This window comes from Bubalus bubalis, chromosome 12, assembly GCF_019923935.1.
Source record: "Bubalus bubalis isolate 160015118507 breed Murrah chromosome 12, NDDB_SH_1, whole genome shotgun sequence".
Classification (NCBI taxonomy): domain Eukaryota; kingdom Metazoa; phylum Chordata; class Mammalia; order Artiodactyla; family Bovidae; genus Bubalus; species Bubalus bubalis.
This window is the reverse complement of record NC_059168.1, coordinates 93,570,623-93,595,454: the sequence shown is the minus strand read 5'-3', so window position 1 is coordinate 93,595,454 and position 24,832 is coordinate 93,570,623. Positions and strand designations below refer to the sequence as shown.

Here is a 24,832-nt window from a genome sequence, read left to right as displayed (position 1 = left end):
AAACTAAGATCATGGCATCTGCTCCCATCACTTCATGGGAAATAGATGGGGAAACAGTGGAAACAGTGTCAGACTTTATTTTTGGGGGCTCCAAAATCACTGCAGATGGTGACTGCAGCCATGAAATTAAAAGACGCTTACTCCTTGGAAGGAAAGTTATGACCAACCTAGACAGCGTATTAAAAAGCAGAGACGTTACTTTGCCAACAAAGGTCTGTCTAGTCAAGGCTATGGTTTTTCCTGTGGCCATGTATGGATGTGAGAGTTGGTACTGTGAAGAAAGCTGAGCGTCGAAGAATTGATGCTTTTGAACTGTGGTGGTGGAGAAGACTCTTGAGAGTCCCTTAGACTGCAAGGAGATCCAACCAGTCCATCCTAAAGGAGACCAGTCCTGGGTGTTCACTGGAAGGACTGATGCTAAAGCTTAAACTCCAATACTTGGGCCACCTCATGCGAAGAGTTGACTCACTGGAAAAGACTCTGATGCTGCGAGGGATTGGGGGCAGGAGGAGAAGGGGACGATAGAGGATGAGATGGCTGGATGGCATCACCGAGTCAATGGACATGAGTTTGAGTGAACTCTGGGAGTTGGTGATGGACAGGGAGGCCTGGCATGCTGCGATTCATGGGGTCCCAAAGAGTCAGACACGACTGAGCGACTAACGTGAACTGGACTTTGGCACCTGAAGAACGTGGTAAAACACAATCTGTTGAGCCCTAGAAGAATACCTGGAGAAGGCAATGGCAACCCACTCTGGTACTCTTTCCTGGAAAATCCCATGGACCGAGGAGCCTGGTAGGCTGCAGTCCATGGGGTCTCGAAGAGTCGGACACGACTGAGTGACTTCACTTTCACTTCTCACTTTCATGCATTGGAGAAGGGAACGGCAACCCACTCCAGTGTTCTTGCCTGGAGAATCCCAGGGACGGCGGAGCCTGGTGGGCTGCCATCTATGGGGTCGCACATAGTCGGACACGACTGAAGCGAGTTAGCAGCAGCAGCAGCAGCAAGGCTGGTACAGGACTGATAATTAGAATTTTTAAAGTTTCCAAGTGATGGTGATGTTGCTAGTCTGGGAACCAACCTTAGATTAATGGTTCATGACTGCACAATACAATTACCAGTATCACCAGGAAGCACGTTAATATTAAAATACTTGATCCTCCCTCTATTCACTTACCTTCTACCCTAGCAACTAAGTTAGTCTCAGAGATAAAGCCTTGACATATACATTTTAAAGAACCTTCACAGGTGATTTACGAAACAGTTGTCAGGCCAGATGAGGCCAGCAGGGTACAGTTTTGTTCACCCATCCTATAAATGAAGAGTTTAAACCAGCAACTGTTTATCTCTGACTTCCTGTTATAACAGAAAAATAAACTCATTTTCAGCAGGGCTTTCTGTTTCTTGCTGCCAAGAGCATTCTTAACAGATACCATGATCATCTTCAAAATAAATGTAGTCGCAGCTTAAGCAATCAAAATACTGGTATTATTGAAAGGACAGGTATACAGACCAACAAAACAGAACAGAACTCAGAAATAGACCTACACATACATGGCTAATTGTTTTCAACAAGTTGGCTAGGTAACTCAAGAGAAAGGTAATAAAGTAAAACAAACGGTGCTGAAACAACTAACCTGACATCAAACAAATGCAAACATTACATGACATACAAAAACTAATGCAAAATGGATTGCAGATCTAAATGTAAATCCGAAAACTATAATGTTTACAGAAGAAAACACAAAGGACAAAGTCTTTGTGATCCTGGGCCACAAAGATTTCTTAGGACACAGAAAGCATGCATAAAAGAAAAAAAATGAAGTGCACTTTTGTGAATGTTTACAGTAGCATTATTCATAATTGCCAAAAGCTGAGTACAAAGTAAATGTTTATCAAGTGATGAATGGATAACTTCCATATAGCTATACAATTGAATACCGGCTAGGACGGTAAAGCATCTATCATATAATGTGGGAGACCCAGGTTCAGATCCTGTGGAGAAGGAAATGGCACCCCACTCCAGTACTCTTGCCTGGAAAATCCCATGGACAGAGGAGCATGGTAGGCTACAGTCCATGGGGTGGCAGCGTCGGACACGACTGAGCGACTTCACTTTCACTTTCAGCAACAAAAAGGAATGAATTACTAATATTAAAACAACACGGATAACACAAAAGAATTACTCTAAATAAAAGAAACAGACAAAAAGGCTATATACTGTATGATTCAAATTACATGGCATTCTGGAAAAGGCAAAGCTAGAGACAGAAATCCGGGGAAGGCAACGGCACCCCACTCCAGTACTCCTGCCTGGAAAATCCCATGGACGGAGGAGCCTGGTAGGCTGCAGTCCATGGGGTCGCTACGAGTCGGATACGACTGAGCGACTTCACTTTCATGCATTGGAGAAGGAAATGGCAACCCACTCCAGTGTTCTTGCCTGGAGAATCCCAGGGACGGGGGAGCCTGGTGGGCTGCCGTCTATGGGGTCACACCGAGTCGGACACGACTGAAGTGACTTAGCAGCAGCAGAGACAGAAATCAGATTGACTGACAGAGGCTGGGTCTTTTTAGAGTAATGAAAATATTCTGTACCTTGATTATGGTAGTGATTACATAATAAGAGTTTACATTAATTAAACTTCATAGAATTGTATACCTAAAAGGGCCGTATTTTACTGTGTGTAAATTTTACCTCAATACTTTTTTCCCTTTTGGCCATGCCCTGCAGCATGTGGGGCCCTTAGTTCTTCAACCAGGGATCAAACCTACGCCCCGTTTTGGAAGCTCAGAGTATTAACCATTGGACTGCCAGGGAAGTCTAATTTCTCAACAGACTTGACTTAAACTTGAAAGGGGATAATGATAATAGGAGAGGCTGTGCAATACGGAGGCAGAGGTTATATGGTAAATCTCTGTTCCTTTTTCTTAATTTTGCTGTGAATCTAAAACTGCTCTTCAAAATAAAGGCTATTTTTTTAAAATCCGGAAAAAATGTGATTTCTATGAAAGATGAAACTTGAGAATACAACTGTTCCTTTTCCCTACAACAGCCCTCAAAAGGTGTTCATCCAGGATTCTGTTTTTGGCAATAACTTCATTTTACAGATTTTCCAATGCCATTTTATGCACTCCAACGATATATAAACAACCCTTAATATGCATCTACAATCCCTCACCCTCTACTGGACAGACACCTTCAGGCAGATACTCCAAACTTACTGTGTCAAAACTCTAATCCTCTTCTCTTTTTTTAATCAATGAATTGCACTACTATCCATCCACTCAGTGACCAAATGAAGGATTACAGTCATCCTTCATCCCTCTCACTCACACGCTACTCACAAATCCTACTGATCCTTGCTCAGTTGGGCATTTTCCTCCATCTCTCTGCATAGTTACCAGCATAGGAACCTCTTTGGATTTACATCAGCCTATTGGAAAGGTAGTGGTTTCCATGCCTTCTTTCTCCTCTCTGATCTATCATTCATTTGGCCAGTCAAGTTACAACTGCAAATTTTACTTCTCATCAAGCGCTGCCTGATTTTTAACCTCTTCCAAGTTTCCTCAATGTCCTTAAGACAAAGCCCCAAATCATTTCTATGTTCTATGAGTTTCTCACAACCCTAATTACCTTCTCATCTTTTAGCAGTCACATCAAGCCACTCAAATTCCCCAAGACACATCACTAAGTTTCTAACATTGAAGCTTTGCATAGATTGTTCCCTTTCCTGGAAAACCTCTCGCTTGCCTTTCTACTCTTAAACACCAAGCTTAAATTCGTTTGCCTCCTCTGGGAGACCTTAAGCCTCATATATGGGGTTTAATCATTCCCTTTTTAGGGCGTGCATTGCTACATATTTTAGAGAATATGTGCTTAGTGAACCCCTTTGGCCAGACTGGGCATTATCAGATAGCAGAGACTCTCTTAAATTATCTTTATATTCCCAAAGCCTGGTGAAGTGACAGGTACAAAGTGTATCTACAATACATGTTTAATGAAATGAACTTTATAAATGCCAAAAATAAAAACCAAAGTATTATTTTATCTAATCTGGATGGTCTATAAATTTTGGTTTTTCTGACAGTTAAGCAAATCTGAATGACTTATTTTAGCTTTGTTAACTACTTAAAAGCAAATACCATCATTTCCTATAATTATGAATGTCATTAAGGTTTTACATTTACTGTAAGAATACTGGGCAGGACCAAATACTAATAGCATGTTACAAAGGTCCATACAGTCAAAGCTATTTTTTCCAGTAGTCATGTACAGTTGTGAGAGTTGGACCATAAAGAAGGTTGAGCACTGAAGAATTGATACTTTCGAACTAAGGTGCTGGAGAAGATTCTTGAGTCCCTTGGACAGCAAGGACATCAAACCAGTCAATCGTAAGGAAATCAACCCTGAATATTATTGGAAGGACTGATGCTGAAGCTCCAATACTTTGGCCACCTGTTGTGAAGAGCTGACTCACTGGAAAAGACCCTGATGCTGGGAAAGACTGAGGGCAAGAGGAGAAGGGGACAACAGAGGATGAGATGGCTGGATGGCATCTGACTCAATGGACATGAGGTTTGAGCAAACTCTGGGAGACAACTGGTAGTAACTTAAGTGGCAGAATTGGCTACAAGTGTATTTCCTTGAGAGCAAAACTGCATTAGGGAATCTATGGACAAAATGTTCCAAAGGCAATATCCAGAGTCCTTTCCTGGTCTTAATTTTCTACTTCTAACTTAATAGTTCCTGTTTCCCTTCACTGCAACAGTATCAACCAGGCTCTACTTGCTTTGCCAGTTATACAAAGCTACTTTACGCAGTGTAAGATGCTTTTCCAGTGGACATTTTATGTCTTCAATAAAGCATGCTTAGGAAATGAAAGTGCTGGAAAAATCCACAGAAAATCAGAAATTAAAGATAAATTCGTGATGATCTACAGTTCCCACTACTTGTGTCATACTGCAGTGAAAAATACAAATGAAAATGGTTCAAACTAAGTAATTTTGCTCAGCTTCAGGGTAACAGCTGAGCCATTTCAAAACAAGTATATAAATCTCAGGCTTATCATAAAGCAAAGCACGAAAGAAGCAGAAGTCCAGTTTGGATACTGAAAAGTATAGTAACTCATCTCAAATCTGCTCATGATACATTCTTTCTGTGATCCTGGATGAATCACTAAATCACTTTGTGCCTCACTTATAAACTGCAGTTGTTCTGATTACCGATGTCTTGTGTTTACTATATAAAGGAAGGATCAGAAAAACAAACTAATATTGTCATTAGGAATTACTGACATTAATTTTAAAAAGGAAGGAAAACAGAACCTTGTGCATTCATCTTTAAAAATCAACTGAAGAAGGACCCCAACTACTTAGTTTGTGCTAAATAATAGGATTATGGCTAGGCTAGGTTTTACTTTTCATATAGTATGAATTTTCTACATCAAACATACATTGTTTCTATAATTAGAGAAAAAAAGTGACAAAAAGGCTACTTGCATTTGCATCTAGGAAGAAAAAGAAAAGCATGCACATTCAATTCTACTGCATGCAGTGGCCCTAACTCCAAAGTCTTCATGCTTCTTGATCTTTCCACATGCCACAGACTCTCTTCTTTGAGAAATTGTTAAACACTCTTTAAGACTCTGCTGAATTGTTAACTACTCTATGAAAAACTTGTTCTTCTTCTTCAGGTAACAATTACGTTCTCATATAACTCTGCTTATGTCTATATTCTAGCACTTGATGAATTTTGTCATGGTGACATATTTACTTCCGTGTCTATCCAACCACCACTCTGATCCCCTTAATTAAACTGTGTGTTCATGGTTTAGTAACTTTGTTTGAATAAAAGATCTGCATTTCAGAGGACACAATCAACTGACTCTAAGACAATTTCAGAAACTGAGTCAGAAGATTAATTCAGGTAATACTAAGTAAGCAGTGACTTTTGTACCTGCTAACTAATAAAGTTTGGTAACTCTTTTCCAACCAAAATGTCAGCTGGATTTTTCAAGAAGAAAACTCTATGAACGTTCAAAAGCTTAAAAAATTATCTAACTGAACTTTCTGCCGCAAAAGTACTAGCTCATCAATGTACCCTCAAGCAACATTTTAAAGTTAAAAAAAAAAAAAAAAAAGAGTATCTTTGGCTAAGAGGTAAAGGGTGCAGGATTCCTACACGAGACAAGGTAGAGAAATGCAACATTTTCTGAATTTATGGAAAATTCTCAGATTTTGATGTGAGCTGTCAGAAAATTTCATAAAGAAAAATACCTGTGTTTTTTATGACTATACCATCACATACAGCTTTCCTTTAAAGGACTTATTCTCTTAAAGAAGTCTTCCCTGACTCCTCCCCCAAGCTAGGATAACTTTCTGCCTGCTTTGTTCTATAGCATCCTTCTGTTAACCTATACCATGGTACTGACCTAATTAAACTGATGTTGAAAATTAGATATGGCTACAAAATCTCACCTCCTTCATCAAAAACTACAGTCTAGTTCTCTAAACCCATGAAATGTGGGCTGGCCTTGTGACTTGCTTTTTTACCACAAAAGAATGTGGTAGAGGTGACACCATGTAACTTAAAAGCTTCAGATTTAAAAGAGGCCTTACAGCTTTCACATCTGTTGGGAAGAAGCCTAAGTTGAAAACCACATAGAAAGAGAGACCCAGTCAAGCCCAGCGCCCAGCCAACACACCAGCTGAATGAAGTCACATTAATCCAAATGTGCTGTGTTGTGCTTAGTCACTCAGTCGTGTCCAACTTCTTTGTGACCCCACAGACTGTAACCCACCAGACTCTTTTGTCCATGGGATTCTCCAGGCAAGAATACTGGAATGGGTTGCCATGCCCTCCTCCAGGGGATCTTCCCAACCCAGGGATCGAACCCAGGTCTCCCACATTGCAGGCGGATTCTTTACGATCTGGGCCACCAGGGAAGCCAAATAAGGCCAGCAAAACACCCAGTCAACCCACAAAATCATGAGAATAAATTGTTTTTCAAGCCACTGATTTTTGAGTTATTTGTTACAAAGACTAGTAGAAATGATCGGAACATTTTTAACCACTGTCATCTACCCTAAGCTGCAACCACCTTGAGGACATGAACGAGGTCCTATTCATCTTCTCATTCAGCCTTTTATGACCTACTCTTTGGCTCTAATGTTCTGCAGTTTCACTGTTATCAGTTCAGTTTAGTTGCTCAGTCGTGTCCAACTCTTTGCGACCCCATGGACTGCAGCAAGCCAGGCCTCCCTGACCATCACCCACTCCCAGACTTTACCCAAACTCATGTCCATTGAGTTGGCGATGCCATCCAACCATCTCATCCTCTGTCGTCCCCTTCTCCTCCTGCCCTCAATCTTTCCCAGCATCAGTCTTTTCAAATAAATGAGTCAGCTCTTTGCATCAGGTGGCCAAACACTGTCATACTGGTTGGGATTCATTCTGATTTTCTAAGCTGAGAGTTTATGTATCATCACTTTTGGAAAATATTCCACTGTTACATTAATTTCCTTTCCCTCATTCTATTTTTGGTCACGCTGCACAGTGTGCAGGATCTCAGTTTCCTAACCTGGAAAAGAACCCGTGACCCCTGCAATGGAAGTGCAGCCCTAACCACTGGACAACCAGGGAATTCCCCCTCCCTCATTCTCCCCCCCCCCCCCATTCTATTCTTAAGGAACATTTAGGTAGTTGCTGGTCCTTCGTATCCCAGTCTCCATATTTCTTAATTGCTTTTTCTTATTTTGCCATCTTTCAATGCTATTTTCTGTAATTTTCTCAGAATTTTGTGGGTAACGTATCTGTTGCACCTTTAATTTCACTGAGTCTAATTTTCATTTGTAGAAGTTCTATTTTTAGTTTGCTTGGAATATTAAAATCTTTTTCTTTAAATGTTTAGTCATTTTAATCATGCCCACCTTAAGGTTACAGGTAATAATTCAAATGCCAGTTTTGGTTTGCTAACTCTTGCTTGTGATGAATTGTCCTTTGTAAATTCTAAATTGTGCACTATTCTTTATCATAGTTATCTGTGGGAATACTATGCAGCCTGGGTGGTAAGCAAGTCCCTCCACAGTTTTACAATTGATCCTGTCAGGTGCCCAAAAGGAATTCTTAACCTAGGAACATGAAGGTAGTGTAAATTCAAGCCCCATATATACATGAAGTTTAGCCTATGGGTACAAATTCTCAACAAGACTCACCTCCAGATCAGTTAAGACATAGACGCTTCTGTGTCTTATTTTCTTCCTGTGACTGTAAGCAGTTAACTATATTTCAAGTAATATCCTTTTAGGATGTATCTCCTGAGGGTGCTTTATAAAGGAAATCTCAGTTCCAAAACCCATCTCCGTAAAATCCAAGGCTTTCATGTATTTTGGAGTTCCTTTATTGGGTATACATTGTCAGACCTTCCTGGTGGACTGACCCTTATAAGATTATAAAGTGTTCATTTCATCTCTAGTAACATTGTTTTAGAGTTTATATTGCCTAAGATCACTGTAATCATTTCTTTGATTGCTGTTAGCATCAACTTTTCCCATCTATTTAAATCTATCTGTATCTTTGAATCTAAGATGGGTCTCCTGGATGTTTTATCCAATGCTGACAATTCCTCCTTTTTGATCATATTGCTAATCCATTCACATTTAATGTTATTACTGATATAACTAATAGGAGTTCAATTTAGGTGTGTCGCTTTACTTTTTATTTATCTGTCTCATATATTTTTTGTTCCTTTATTCTTTTACTGCTTTATTTAGAAAGTAACTTCCTAATGTAGCACTGACACTCCTTTAACATTATATATATACGCATATGTATGTGTAAACACATATACACACACACCTGCACGCACACCACTGTAGCAGTGCACCTTTGGATTCTTACTCTTCTTCCCCATCTCATTGTCCCTCCCCCAGGCAATCACTGTCCCACTTTTTATGACTGAAGATTAGCTTTGCATTTTTTAAAATTATATATAAATGAAGTATATAGTACGTGCTTCTATTTATGGAGGGGAGGATGTCTGTAATCTCTGACCAAAATCTCCTTTTCTTCCATTACCAATGCCCACCTCTGGGCAAAGCCATTTTACTCAGCTTCTACAGTTTGGCTTTTTTAGATTCCACACAAAAGTCATGGAATGTGGAATATGTTGTGTTTCCATATTTGTTTCTTTCATGATGTTTTCTGATTTCCCTTTTATTTTTTGAGTGGTTGCATGTATTTTTTGACCAACCACTGGTTGGTTAGAAGTATGTTGTTTAATTTCCACATATTTGTAGATTTTCAAGTTTTCCCCCTTTTGTTGATTTTTAATTGTATACCACTGTAGCCAGAAACGATAACTGGTATGATTTCAGTCTTGTTAATCTTGCTAAGGTATGTTTTGCGACCTAACATATACTTGTTTTGAAATGGTGCTTTTCTTTCCATTTGCACGGAATAACTTTTCATCTCTTTATATGATACACGGATAAGTCTATGTGTGTCCTTAAAGCTGAAATGAGTCTCTTATAGATAGCATATAGTGTGGTCTTTTTCTTGTTTTTAATACATTCTGATATTGTCACTTGATTGGAGAATTTAATTCATTTGCATTTAAAATAATTACTGATAGATAAGAACTTACTAATATTATGTTATTGTTTTCTGGCTGTTTTATAGGTCCCTTATTCCTTTCTTCTTCTTGTTATCTTCCCTTGTGAATTCATGGTTTTCTATAGTGGTATACTTTCTAGAGTGGTATCCTTCTTTTAATCTTTTTTGTGTTTAATGTGGGTTATTAATTTGTAATTACCATGAGACTTACATATAACATTTTACAGGATATAAAATTATATTTTACATTTCAACAACCTAACTTCAATCCCATACAAAGCTCTACCTTTTACTTCCCCAAACACTGGTTTTGATGGCACAATTTAAATTTCTACATTATGTATTCATCGTAGCTAAGCTATTTTTAATACCTTTGTCCTTTAACTTTTAATCTAGATTTACTTAATCAACACACCACATTACAGTATTAAGACTATACTGATTTTGAGCATATACTTACCTTTTCCAGTGTATTTTATATTTTCATATTACTAACTAGCGTCCTTTCATTTCAGATTGAAGAACTCCGTTCAGCACTTTATTAAGGTGTAATGATCAACTCTCTCCATTACAAGTATCTCCTACTTACCAAAACTTTGAATTATGCCACTTTGCTTTCTTAGAAGGCCTACATTAGTAGCTGTTTTTGCTAACTGAAAGAAATCTGAAGATGACTTTTGCTTTTATGAAAAAAACAACTACTGTACTAGTGTAGACCCTTTATATAAGAAAAGTGGTAAAACACAAACTTTTAGAAAGCAGGGGATACTCTATGCTATGCTAAGTCAACTTCAGTCGTGTCCAACTCTGTGTGACCCCATAGATGGCAGCCCACCAGGCTCCCCTGTCCCTGGGATTCTCCAGGCAAGAACACTGGAGTGAGTTGCCATTTCCTTCTCCAATGTATGAACGTGAAAAGTGAAAGTGAAGTTGCTCAGTCGTGTCCAACTCGTAGCGACCCCATGGACCGCAGCCTACCAGGCTCCTCCGTCCATGGAATTTTCCAGGCAAGAGTACTGGAGTGGGGTGCCATTGCCTTCTCTATATGCCATTTCAGCTTACAAAGTTTCATAGGAACATCCTACTTTCAGATGGGGGGAAACCTGTCATCCTTCTCCTCTTTTTTTTTTTGGCCATGACATGTGGCTTGCATGATCTAAGTTCCCCAACTAGGGACTGAATGTGCACCCTGGGCAGTGAAAGCATGAAATCCTAATCACTGGAGCACTAGGGAATTACCTTTCCTTCATATCTGAAGGACAGTTTTGTCAACTAAAGTATTCTTGGTTGGCAGCTTATTTCCTTGAGTGTATCATCCCATTCTCTTCTAGCTTGCAAGGTTTCTGGAGATAAATATGCTAAAAACCTTATTGGTGGTGATGGTGCTGGGCTATTTCCTTTGTAATACAAGAAGCTTTTTTTCTTCTAGTTGCTTTAAACTTTTTTCTTTTTAAAAATATTTATTTGGTTACACAGGGTCTTAGTTGTGGCATGAAGGATCTTTAGTTGCAGCATGTGAGGTCTAGTTCCCTGACCAGGAATCGAACCCAGGCCCCCTGCATTGGAAGAACAGCATCCTAACTGCTGGACCACCAAGGAAGTCCCTGGCTTTAATTTTAAAGCCTTATTGTAATGTATCTTGGAGAGGCACTTGGAGTTGATATATGAGGGGAGCCTATAAACTTCATGAATTCAGATATCCAAACTTCTCCCCGAATTTTGGAAATTTTCAATCATTATGTCTCTAAAGAAGGTTTCTGCACATTTCTCTCTTTCTTGTCCTTCTGAGACTCCAATGATGCATAAGTTGATTTTAGTGATAAGGCGACACTTCACACAGGTTTTCTTCACTCACTGTTTTCATTTTCTCTGTTTTCAGACAGATAGTTTCAAGCAATCTGTCTTGTACTACACAGTATTTTCTTCTGTGTGATCTGTTGATGCTCTGTACTGCATTTGTTTTCCCTAAGATGATGAATGCTCCAGTGTGTAGGTTCTTCCAATCCTGCATAATCTAGTTGACTTTTGGCACGTGCTCACTAGCTACTTGCAAAGACTCACACTTACCATTCTTGCCTTCAGGGCTGCTCAGGGAGGCAGTCACAGGGTAAGGACATGTTTGAGTGAGGTGTGTGGAGTTTAGCGGTGCCCATGAGCCAGTTGGAGAACTTGTACAGGAGTCGCCCCTGTGGCTCATGGGTGGGTCTCCTGATGGAGTCCCCAAAGCAGTTAGTGGCATCCATGCCCCTTTGATATGTTCCATTCCCAACCCTGGCTGCTGTTCTTCCAGTACAGCTGTCGATTCCCAGGTTATACAGTTTATGACTGAGTGTTCTGGATGATGTGAGAAAGAAATGGGCCTTTTCGGTGTGTCTCACAAAGCCAGGGAATTCAGGTGCTAAATCACGCACTCTCACTTTCCCCCGTGGAAGAAATCATGAGCTGACTATCCGCTGGCACTGAGCTGTGCCACCCAAGTGGGGGTGAAGTGACACATAAAATCAAACTGTTCTTCATCTTCAGGGGGTCCAATCTTGGATGCTTTTGCCCCAACAATGTGTGGGAACTTCTCCGTTGGACTCCTGAATGTCCATGAAGGCACTTGCATCTGTTAGTGTCTACACTGATGTTCTTTGAGGGCAGGATGGTAGAAACTCTTGTACTGCCATTTTGATAACATTTCTCTCCATTAAGTCTTCCTTTTGCCAGTTTAAATTTATCGTTGGGCTTCTCTAGTGACGTCTTCATTTCATTTATTGTTTTCTTCCATTTCAGAATTTCCATTTGGTTCTTTTCAATTTGTAATTTATTATCTTCTTCATGATATTTTCTATTTGATTTGCCATTGCCATCATACTTTATTTCTTTAAGCATGGTTTCTTTAGGATGTTCATCGAATATTCTAATAATGGCTACTTTCAGAGTTTGCATATTAGATCCAACATGTCACTCTGCCTTTTAAAAGTGATGTATGGGTAATACTTTGTTTCTTTGCATGTCTCACAATTCTGTGTTGGAAACTAGATTATTCTAGAAAATATGTTGTTCCAGTTCTTGGTACTGGTCTCCATGCTCTAGGACTTGTTATTTTTTTTATGCTTGTTTATTTAGTGACTGGCTGACTTATTTTAGTAAATTTTATTCCCCTAATTCCCACGGTGTTAAACCTTTGATGCTGCTCCTCTGGGGTGATTTGCCCTCATTCATCCTGGGTAGCAGCTCTGGTAAGATGCTCTGTCTCCATGACTGCATGCAGACATTAAGCTCCACTAACTGTGGCTGATTTGCTCTATAATTCTCAACAACCCTCTCAGGCAATAAACTGCTCCACAGAATAAACCAATGAATATTAGGTTACTTTGATGGGAGAGTTCTAGAGGTCAGTGTTTGAGATCTGGCCCTCCCTATCATAGGTGGTCTCCTCCCAGCAAGCCTGTAGTTAAAACTGTATGTCCAATTAATCTAACAATCTCCTCCCAATTACTTTTCACTACCACCTCCACTGTTTTTGAGTACCCTTAGGCTTGATTCTCTACACTCTGTTGTAAACAAAGTCAGCTCCTTTGGGCAGAGATTACGAGCTGTGTTGTGGTCCATTCCTCATTGCAGGCAAAATCTCTGAGCTCTAGCTATGAATTTGGGAGTGCGGATAATGGCATACTTCTGAGCAACACTCCATTTCCAAAGGATGAGTATTTGGTAGGTGTGGGAGGTAGTACAGTAGTCTCTGGTGTTCTTAACTTGCCACTATTCCATTATATGGAACCACTACCTTACATGCTAGAGCCAGGTTAAGGGCAACTGGGCTCTCAGTGTTCTCAGCAGCACTGTGCCCTAAGTAGAGTTTTCATCCCAGAAGCAAGGTGTGGGCAAAAGAAGGCAGCCATTACCACTTAGCCACACTTGACCAGCAAAAGGCAGATAGAGGCAGGATGAGGAATGCTCTCATACTGCTCTTCCCTGGAAGATAGCCCTACTCCAGGGGAACTGTGGGGAAAGGAAACCCTATTTTCTTGATAGTACCAATCTAGAATGGAGTTACCATCTTGCTCAGTTGGGAGAAGTGTTAGTTGCTCAGTCCTGTCTGACTCTTTGCAAGCCCATGGACTGTAGCCAACCAGACTTCTCTGTCTGTGGAATTATCCAGGCAAGAATATTAGAGTGGGTAGCCTATGCCTTCTCTAGAGGATCTTTCAGACCCAGGAATCGAATTCGGGTCTCCTGCACTGCAGGCAGATTCTTTACCGTCTGAGCCACCAGAGCAGCCCTCAGGTAGGAGAGGAGATGGAAAAACAAGTCTTGGTTCCAATACCACAGATTCTTTCCCCAAGTTTAGTAAAAACGCTTTGAATAAATGTTTAATTGCTGCATGGCCTTTAGAACATTTCCAGACATTAATTAAAAAAAAAAGTGTTACCAATTTTGCTGGGGAATGGGTCCAGAGCTCACGCCATCCATGCTATCTCTCTCAGTCCAAATTCCTAAGCTCTACAAAGTTCTACAGGATCCAGTTCCTACACACATGTATCTCACACTTAAGCACTTTTATTTACTTTACTCACTCGGCTCTAATCTCTGTCCTAAAAAGGGTGGTCTTCCTTAGGATCTTTTTTATTTTCTGTTCCCTGTGGAAAACTCTTTCTTCACATTTCTCCATGAACAAGTTCTTTCTCATTTCATTCAGATCTCAGCTCAAATGTCATTTCAAGACATTCTCTAAAACAGTGTACCTGCCACTCACGCTTTACCAATGTATTCTGCTTTGATTTTCTTCAAACCACCTAAATTTACTTAACATTCACTTTCCTATTTGCTTAAGGTCTGTTTCCCACATTTGATTAAAAGCTCTAGGAGAGCAGGGGACCTTGCCTGTCTTATTTGCTACTGTATGTCTAGTATTTAGAACAGTACTTGGCACAAAGTCAATACTCAATAAATACTTGTGGCATAAAAAACAAACAGAAATCTAAGTATTTTTAAAGCTACTTACATTTTAAATGACATTAACAGGTAATCTGTTTTTATTTATATCCAAAAAGAGCAGAAACAGTAACAAAGTATAGAAGATGTAACAGTGATCTATTTTGCTGAGAAAACAAACAGAAATGGCCAAAAGCCAGGAATTTTAAATCCTGTTTTAGTAATTCTAAAACTTATTTTTATAAATAGCAGTGCTGACCTGCCACTGCCTTTACACTACATATAAAAGGCCCAAAAGAATCACCTCTAACTCAATGGTAACACGAAAACAAAACAAAAATAACAAATGCTTATACTATGATCAGTAGTTTTCACACAGTTAGAGATAACAGATTTAGAAGCTAATCAAATTGGAAATCCCTAATCAGATATATTTGTAAATAAAACTCTTTAGCATTAAAAGAAAGATATTATTTCCATGTTCTCACTATCACTCCATATACCTTCCTATTAAGGCCAAGTTTTGCAATGACTTAGCAAGGCTAAGCAAAAGGAACTTAGGTTATGGAGTTTTACCTTGAGTCCTGTTTTCTCGTCATCACTTCCATTATTTGTAGATGGTGTCTCATCTCCTTGCCTGGAAACCAAGACAAAATCTTCACTATTAAGAGTAGACACAGAGTCTGAGGAGACACTGATTTTTCCAACAGAAGCCTTGTCATCCATGACTCAAGAATGAAGCTCAACTCATGAATGATTAAATATTTTTAAAATGCCTGAAAAACAAAAACCATAAAGATACTCATATAGAATGTCTGCCAGATATTCAATTATGTTCTAAGTTTTACAAATTACATATGGAAAAACTTAAATTAAAACAAACAAACAAAACAAACTTTCAAAATATTTTCCAAAGACTTTCGCTACTTACAGGTTAGGCTTTTTTATTCCATATATAAGGGAATTCGATGAAATTCAGGGCCAAGGTAGATCACATTTCAAAAAAATAAACAAATAAAAACATTTCCTTGAGAATAACTCTGGCTATCTACACTGATTTCTTCGGCATTCTGGTAACTATTCTTTTTAGAGAACATAAAAAGTACTAAACTTACTGTCTATCCTTTTCTTTGTAAAGCTGCACAAATGAAATTGAAAGCACTTAGGACAATAAACATGCATGCAGGACAGTAAGGTTTCCCTAATACTGCTGATACTTGTAATAACAACCTGTTTTAAGAAACAAAATTTCATATTAACCCCAAAGAAAAATAAATTCAGGGCAAGCATAAATTTTAGAGCAGGGAAATACTATATGTAGCATGAAATCAGAGGTCTATTAAAAACTCAATAATCCCATCCCACAGTTTCTTAGAACCCAACTCAAAATGAACATTATCAATAAAGAAGTTTCAGGCCAAAAATTTCCAGCAAGGAGCAGAAAAAAATGTGTCATTTATGAAAATCCATTCAATTATTGACTCATGGAATAAAATTCAAACTCATCTATCATTTAAAAATCTGGTTCTGCATATTTTGTGGGAATGTTCCCATCTGGTCACCAAAACCACCACAGAACAAATAATATAACACTATGCAGCAGCATACTCAGCTTTAGCCAATAAACAAAACTCACTCTTTAAAAAAGTTGCTCTCACAGTATGCTCATCTTATATACCTCAGAGGTAAAAATTCTGAGAATTTGTTTATTAAAGAAGAGGTCCAGATCTATGTTTTGGATTTTTAACTGAACACATATTTATTGAGCAATACACCATATGCCAAGCACTATTTTTCCCTCAAAAGCTAACATCTGGCTAAGCACCTGGCAGCAAAAACTACACAACCTGAATACTATAGTTGGAAAAAAACTTAGCAGTTATCAATACTGTCAAACAGATAAAGAAATAGCAACCCCAAGAGTTGTAGGGTCATTTAATCGGGTTTAATTAAAGCTCAAACCCCGGACTCCTTGCTGCTTTCTATTTAAGCTGATTTGCTTGTTTAAAGGCTCTACATTTCATAGGACCGTATCTAAATGCATGGTGTAGCATAGAGACGCTTCAAATGTTACGTCTGAAAACTTTTAAAAATGCAGTCCTGCTTCATTCATGCAATGAATATTTCCCAAGTTTCTAGTTTCTAAATAACAAAATATGCTAAACAAGAAAAATTAGATTCTTGCCCAAAAGCAATTTATAATTTGGTAGAGAACAGAGGGATATTGAACAAGTTAATAGGTACTGATTTAGGGTAAAGAAAACTATGGAAACATGTTGAAGAATTAAGAAATATAGTCGAGGAGGAAATGTCTTGGCTAAGGATATATATTTTAATCCCTTGAGGTGTCTGCCCTCATAGGATCTTCTTCCTAAAGTGCTTCCCTTGCTTCAGTACTCAAGTCAACTCCAAATAATCATTCGTGACCTAATAACCCTCCTTTTCCAAGAAGCCTGCCCAGTCTCTCCCCAGAGTCAAAAGCACTGCCCGCCTCATTTCTGTTCCCATAGCAGTTTTACATTTTAACAGTACCTATTATATTGTGTTAAAATCTGATGTTGAGTTCCCTCAACATCGGTTTCACAGATTAGGAAACTGAGGTTTAGAGAGATGGTATAATTTGTTCAAGGTAATGGTTGTAATTTAACTGGTTAGAAGCAAAGTCAAAAACTTTCATTTAGATGGCAATGCTTTTCCCATGTGACACATCTGGGCCTTGTTCCACAATACTCAGCATCAGATAGAGGAGTCTCCATCTTTTTTAGAACTTGTCCTTTAGGTAAGGTTTTCATGCTTAATTAGTCTTTTTCCCATGTTTTTAAAAATGTTACTAATAGTAAGATAGCAGCTGCTGCTGCTGCTGAGTCGCTTCAGTCAAGTCTGACTTTGTGCAACCCCATAGACGGCAGCCCACCAGGTTCCCCCATCCCTGGGATTCTCCAGGCAAGAACACTGGAGTGGGTTGCCATTTCCTTCTCCAATGCATGAAAGTGAGAAGTGAAAGTGAAGTCACTCAGTTGTGTCTGACTCTTAGCGACCCCATGGACTGCAGCCTACCAGGCTCCTCCGTCCATGGGATTTTCCAGGCAAGACTACTGGAGTGGGGTGCCGCTGCCTTCTCCGAAGATAGCAGAGGGCCTGGAAAAGTTTTCTAAAACAATAATCTCAGAGACATTAACAACTTTCTACAATATTCTAGACTCAAAAATAATACTTTGGTATCTACACTACGGAACTGAGATTTGGCAGGCTCCAAGTTCAACCTATTTTCTTTGAGGAGGTGACAGGAAAGTACACTTTCTAAGATACTTTACTGTTTGTTTTGGCCCTGAAAGTAACTGAATCACTCAGGAGGAATGAGATGTATCAAAACACTAAGCAGTACAGGAGGGGTTATGTAATAAGGCTCCCCTTCTCCAGCCTCCATGGGCAGAAGTGAAGAGTCAGTCCACAAGCTCCAAGGATTCTAGACAAGACCACCCCACCCTCCCCTGGTCTCCACAACAAAGAGGTATCCCAGAACTTCATATACTCCTGGAAAAATTCTAGAGTATTCACAATCTCTGTCTTGAGACCATAAGAACTAGTTTTGTTGTTCTTCATCCCTTCTTACACCAGCTACCACAAGAAGCCCCCTACTCTAATTCTCATGGACACTAAAGTACAAACTTCCTCCCCATAAACACCCTACACTACCATCCCTCTTCCTATTTTTCTCCATACCACCTATCACTGTTTGACACATTTACCTTGTAATCATAATTTGTTTTTAAATATCATGTAAGCATAAGGGCAGGGATTTCTGCCTGTTTCATGAGCTGCAGTAGCCCTAACAAGTGAAAGAATAACTGGCCATAGTAGGTGCTCAAATGTGTACTAAAGAAATAGGATAAATGGTAAATAAAAGACGTAAGATAACAAGAGTCACCCAATGAAAAAGGCAAGAGCAGCTTTTATAACTGACAGGAAGAATGGAAGTCATTATTTATGATGGTAAAGCAAACAGTTAAGAGTTAGGAAAAAATACAAGTTAGTATGCTGGTTCTACCACTGAATAATAGTGTAAGCTTGGTCATACCAAGCCTCAGTTTCCGTAAATGAAAATGGTGTACTACCTACCTCACAGAGTCATTATAAAAATTACTCTCTGTAGCACTGACATATGTACACTACCATGTGTAAAGCAGCTAGTGGGAAACTGCTGGTATAACACGGGAGCTCAACTCCTGCTTTGTGACAACCAAGAAGGGCTGGGATGAGGGGATGGGACAGAGTGGGAGAGAGGCTGAAGAGGGAGTGGATATATGCATACTTCCAGCTGACTCACGTTGTACAGAAGAAACCAGGACAACACTGTAAAGCAATTATCTTCTAATTAAAAAACACTAAGAAATAGATATATGTATATCCAAGAGCCAACTGCTATTGAAGGACGGTCAAGAGCCTTGATTATGGCCAGTTCTTTTCCATTTCACTCTTTCATTAACCAGAGAGTGAAACCAACTTCCAATTTTAACAAATACCAACAGATTTTGGTAATTTAGGAAACAATATTAGCACAAAATATATGTAACACTTCTAGTTCCAGTCTTATTTGAAAGTGAAAGTGTTTAGTCGCTCAGTAGTGTCCGACTCTTTGCAGCTCCACCGACTGTACCCCAGGAGGCAAGAATACTGGAGTGGGTTGCCATTCCCTTCTCCAAGGGATCTTCCCAACCCAGAAACTGAACCGGCTCTCCTGCATTGCAGGCATATTCTTTACCATCTTAGCCACCAGGTCAGTATCTAACTTTTATATACTAAAGTAAACATAAAAGAATACTTTGTATCTCTGTGTTAACACTTTGCTGCTGCTGCTAAGTTGCTTCAGTCTTGTCCGACTCTGTGCGACCCCACAGACGGCAGCCCACCAGGCTCCCCCATCCCTGGGATTCTCCAGGCAAGAACACTGGAGTGGGTTGCCATTTCCTTTTCCAATGCATGAAAGTGAAAAGTGAAAGTTTACAGATTACTAAAATGTACACCTTCATCTCATTTTATCATTCTAACAACTCTGTATCTGGGAGGCACTCGGTTTGTCTCCCTTTATATAAGTGATGAGCCTAGACCCCTACAACACGTCCAGTTACCGACAGGGCCAGGTTGGTGAGTACTAGTGCAGGGATGCTTCATTCTATCTCCTTTAATAAGTCAAGTAACTTAAAATGATAAGTAATTTTAATTACGCAACCTCATGCATCAAAACCAAAGGCTCAGTTATGTTATAGGCCCCTCTGTACCACAGTGACAACTCTATGCTCAACCATGCACTTTTGCAAAGATTGTAGTATGAAATGTACCTCAATCTTGTTGAATGAACAAAGATTCATTTTCATTCTCAATCTCCTCTTAAAACTATAAACCTGTTAAAGGAGAGTGAAAAAGTAAAGAACTAGCCATGATAAGAGCTCTTTTGATAGTTCTTCAAAAGTGCTTACTTTTTAAAAACTTGAACTTTTGGACAGAATATCATCAGATACTTGTATTTTTCTAACATTACTCAGAGCAGTAACATAAACAGTGAACTTGCAGTGGTATGGATTTGCTAATGTGCAAATTAGTAGAGCAAAAATCACCTCCCAATAAGTGACCTACCGAACCTGATAAAAGAGGTGAGTGATACTTGTAATTGAACTTGACATACTTGAGACAAGTAAAAGGTGCTTGTTTCTGGCCACTAGTCCAAGCACTCCAGTTCATCTTTATTTCCTTGGTTTTCCTGACATTCTTCCTGAAGGAGTATTAACTCCTCCTCCACTTCAATAGGACTCCCCACTCACACTGAGCTGCTGCTGCTAGGTCACTTCAGTCGTGTCCGATTCTGTGTGACCCCATAGACGGCAGCCCACCAGGCTCCCCCGTGCCTGGGATTCTCCAGGCAAGAACACTGGAGTGGGTTGCCGTTTCCTTATCCAATGCATGAAAGTGAAAAGTGAAAGTCACTCAGTCGAATCCGACTCTTAGCGACCCCATGGACTGTAGCCCACCAGGCTCCTCCATCCATGGGATTTTCCAGGCAAGAGTACTGGAGTGAGGTGCCATTGCCTTCTCCGTCTCACTGAGCAGTCCCTCTCAAAATCTGGCTACTGTAACTCTCACCAACCCTTACTAAACCTCTTCTTTTAAAAACTGAATTCAAACCTTGTCTATGTGACATTGGGTGTTTTTAACACTCTGAGCATCCACTCAAAAAGGAAAAATTACATGTATGTGTGTGTGTATGTATGTGTATAGACACACATACATATTTAAACAAATAAAAATCAACAATACAAAATTTAAAAACTCGAACAATTCTTTTCAGTTCTCATCTTATTTCCACTGGCTGAAATAAATGAAAATGCTTATCATTTCCTTATTGTGAAACTCTTGCTTCCATTTTCTACCTCTAGCACCTTTTATCATTTCTTTCAAGCTCCCTTTTCTCTGCCCCCTCCTTATTTTTTTAAAGAAAAATTTGGCTGTACAGATCTAGTTCCCTGACCAGGGATCAAACCCACTACCCCTGCACTGATCGGGGGTGTGGAGTCTTCACCACTGGACCACCAGGAAAATCCCTGCCCACTCTAAATTCATCCTGTCCTCCTCCTCCTTCCATACCTGCCCCTAGTTATCTCAGTACCTCCTGTGTTGTAACTTTTTTGTATGCTGATGATACTGTAGCCCTGTTTTTCTCCCTAATTTCATGTGGGTGCTTGTGTTTTGTTCTGGGTTTTTTTTTTTTTTTTTTTTTAACCTATTCAGTATTGAGTATCTGTTATGTGCCAGGCACTAGGTAGAGTGTTATGGTGAGGAAAGGTACTCTTTACCCTTGACAGGCTTATAGTAGAGAACATGGACAAACAAGCAAGTAATTACAATATAGTGCTTGGTATAGTAAGAGGTTCCAAATAGGAAAAGGAGTTCATCAAGGCTGTATATTGTCACCCTGTTTATTTAACTTATATGCAGAGTACATCATGAGAAACGCTGGACTGGAAGAAGCACAAGATGGAATTCAAGATTGCTGGGAGAAATATCAATAACGTCTGAGATATGCAGACGACACCATCCTTATGGCAGAAAGTGAAGAGGAACTAAAAAGCCTCTTGATGAAAGTGGAGAGTGAAAAAGTTGGCTTAAAGCTCAACATTCAGAAAACGAAGATCATGTCATCCGGTCCCATCACTTCATGGGAAATAGATGGGGAAACAGTGGAAACGGTGTCAGACTTTATTTTTCTGGGCTCCCAAATCACTGCAGATGGTGACTGCAGCCATGAAATTAAAAGACGCTTACTCCTTGGAAGGAAAGTTATGACCAATCTAGATAGCACATTCAAAAGCAGAGACATTACTTTGCCAACAAAGGTTCGTCTAGTCAAGGCTATGGTTTTTCCAGTGGTCATGTATGGATGTGAGAGTCGGACTGTGAAGAAGGCTGAGCGCCGAAGAATTGATGCTTTTGAAGTGTGGTGTTGGAGAAGGCTCTTGAGAGTCCCTTGGACTGCAAGGAGATCCAACTAGTCCATTCTGAAGATCAGCCCTGGGATTTCTTTGGAAGGAATGATGCTAAAGCCGAAACTCCAGTACTTTGGCCAGCTCATGCGAAGAGTTGACTCATTGGAAAAGACTCTGATGCTGGGAGGGATTGGGGGCAGGAGGAGAAGGGGACGACAGAGGATGAGATGGCTGGATGGCATCACTGACTCGATGGACGTGAGTCAGTGAACTCCGGGAGTTGGTGATGGACAGGGAGGTCTGGCATGCTGCGATTCATGGGGTTGCAAAGAGTCGGACACGACTGAGTGACTGATCTGATCTGATAGTAAGAGGTATGCATATGGTGTTATGAGAATACACAGGTGGGATCTGCTACACGTATCCCATACCCATCTCAAAATCGACTCCATATATCCAAAGCAGAGCCCATCTTCACACAAGCATATTCTTCCTCATAGCTTCCTTATCAGTGGTTAATAACCACTGATTCAAGATGGAAATGTTCCCCCCCACTCCCGCAATCCCTGACTCCTTTTCTCATTCTCCCTTGGAATTCTAATAGATTTTAGTTCCAAAACATATCCCAAATCTGCTCTTTCTTTGCCATCTTTCATGTCACTCTCTTGTATTTTATTCTCTTTCAACTTTGCTACAACATAAGTCTCTCTTTCTAGACTCTCTCTAGTCATTATCAAGGCCTCATAGCTAATCTCTAAAATTCAGATTTGATCATATATCCAACCCCTTCCTTTGATTGCTCCTGACTGAAAACAGAAAAATCCAAATTCCTTAAATCACTAATTCTTAAAAATCTGGAGCCAATCTCTCACTCTAGTCTGATCTCCCTCTTTCAAACCATACCAGGGAACTCCAATTATGCCATGCATTTTTATGCTTTCAAACCTTTGCTCATGCCATTTCTTAAGCTCGGAATGTGTTTTCATTTCTCCAATTAGTCCTACTCCCCCACAAGCAATGCAGTGATACAATCAAATATTTAACCTCCTCTTCCCTTCTGAAATAATCCTTATTTCCCTCTAGGGCTCCTAAGGCTTTTTGTTTGCTTGCTTTTTAATTCTATCACAGAATTACATTTATCACACTGTAAAATGTTATACCTCTTTCTCCTATATTGATCATTGATTTCGGAAACAATTATTTAGTATAAACCACCACAGTAAACATTGGGAATACAATGAGCACACACAGTCCCTCTGAACTAACTACTTTTGGACAGGGATCTTTAAGGGTTTGCTTATATTATCTTCATATGCTTGCTTATGGCAGTGTTCAGTAAATGTGACTGGATGTCTAATACTTGTTCAGTGTTTAAGTAACAGGGTTTATAGACTGTGAGATGGACAAACAACAAATATGCTACACTACAAGCATTTCTGGGGGTGCAGATATGAATGATTGGGACAGAGACTAAAAAAACAAAACAAAACAACCACAACTACCTTGACTGTGGCTGACTAACTCTTCTTTTAGGTTTCCAACTGTGAAAAGCAGTTAAAACACCATTGAGCCAAATCTTGGATTCCCTCTGAACCCAAACATTCTCTCATCACTTCCCTCCCAATCTCCATCATTTCTGTTGCTCCACCAGTGAAAAAAATGAGTACAGCTTTAGGGAGTCTTAAAGACAATACTTGGGCTTTCCCAGTGGCTCAGTGTTAAAAGAATTAGCCTGCAATGCAGAAGCCACAGGTTCGTTCTTTGGATCGGGAAGATTCCCTGGAGGAGGGCATGGCAACCCACTCCAGTATTCTTGCCTGGAGAATCCCATGGACAGAGCAGCCTAGAAGGCTACACACCACAGGTTGCAAAGAGTTGGACACAACTGAAGCGACTTAGCATGCACACACACACGGACGATACTTAAATAATCTTGCTGAATTTAAAGAAAGAACACTACTTACCAGTTCCTGAGTATCAATTATATGCCCCACATAGTACTTAGAAGCTTTACATGCATTGTTACTAACCTTTATACTACCCTTCCCAGATAGGTATGAACTTCATACGGCAAACTGAGGCTTAGAATGGCTCAATAATGCTTAAGTTCAGAGAGACAACTGTAGAACTTGATCCAATCCCAGGGATCTAGGCGCCTGTCCTTTTCAGGAATGCATCTCTCCTTTTTGGTGTTCTATCACCATTCTCTACCCATTTCAATCCATCTTCTATGTTGTTCCCAGTTGTACTCTTCTAAAACACAGATCTGACAAGATTACTCTCTGTTCAGTAAAGGACAAGTCAGGAAGCAGCAAGAGAGTCAAGTCCCAAACATGCTTAGCAGGCCAATTCCTATGGGCTTGTAGCTCAATAAAATTAAACAACTACAAAGAAGTTGTATTTTAAAATCATATGATATTAATCTCAGCTTTTTTCCTGGATTTGAGGTTTGTTGCCCTGCAGTGGTTTTCATATGAACTTCTCACAACATATCCCTGGGAAGGGTGGGATGAATCTAACAAAACTCCATGGAAAATCATCCCATCTTTGAAAAATAAATTCTGTTCCACCACTACTAATTGCTAAACAATTGAGGTGTCTTTATTTAAGTCTGACTTTTGAATTTGGTGACTGATTCTTTGAATTATTTTAGTGAGCTTAGAGAACCTGTTACTTTAAGCCTTCCAAATAATTTTAGCTTAGCTTTAAAAACCAAAAAGAAAATGAAACTTTAACCATCGTGGGCCTACAGCACATATAGGTAAGAAAAACCAGCTTACAAAAAAGTCACTGTTAGGCAAATTTTAACCCACA

General features: G+C 39.6%; 1 protein-coding gene and 1 non-coding gene across 8 annotated transcripts in view; both read right to left on the bottom strand.

Moving 5' to 3' along the window:
- Nucleotides 1–24,832, bottom strand: part of RABGAP1 (RAB GTPase activating protein 1) — a 168,723-nt gene that overhangs the window by 126,453 nt on the left and 17,438 nt on the right. For 5 of the 7 annotated variants that reach the window (XM_025261634.3, XM_044926321.2, XM_044926319.2 and 2 more), the window contains one exon: nucleotides 15,117–15,316. In XM_025261634.3, coding sequence (XP_025117419.1) covers nucleotides 15,117–15,266 — 150 coding nt within the window. In that variant the 5' untranslated portion in view covers nucleotides 15,267–15,316. Of the gene's footprint in view, nucleotides 1–15,116; nucleotides 15,317–24,048; nucleotides 24,272–24,832 lie in introns of all 7 variants that reach the window. The other 2 variants (XM_025261639.3, XR_006543609.2) reach the window with 1 other exon arrangement.
- On the bottom strand, nucleotides 11,147–11,219 carry TRNAG-UCC. The gene has a single exon. It is a non-coding gene; the product is annotated as a tRNA-Gly (tRNA).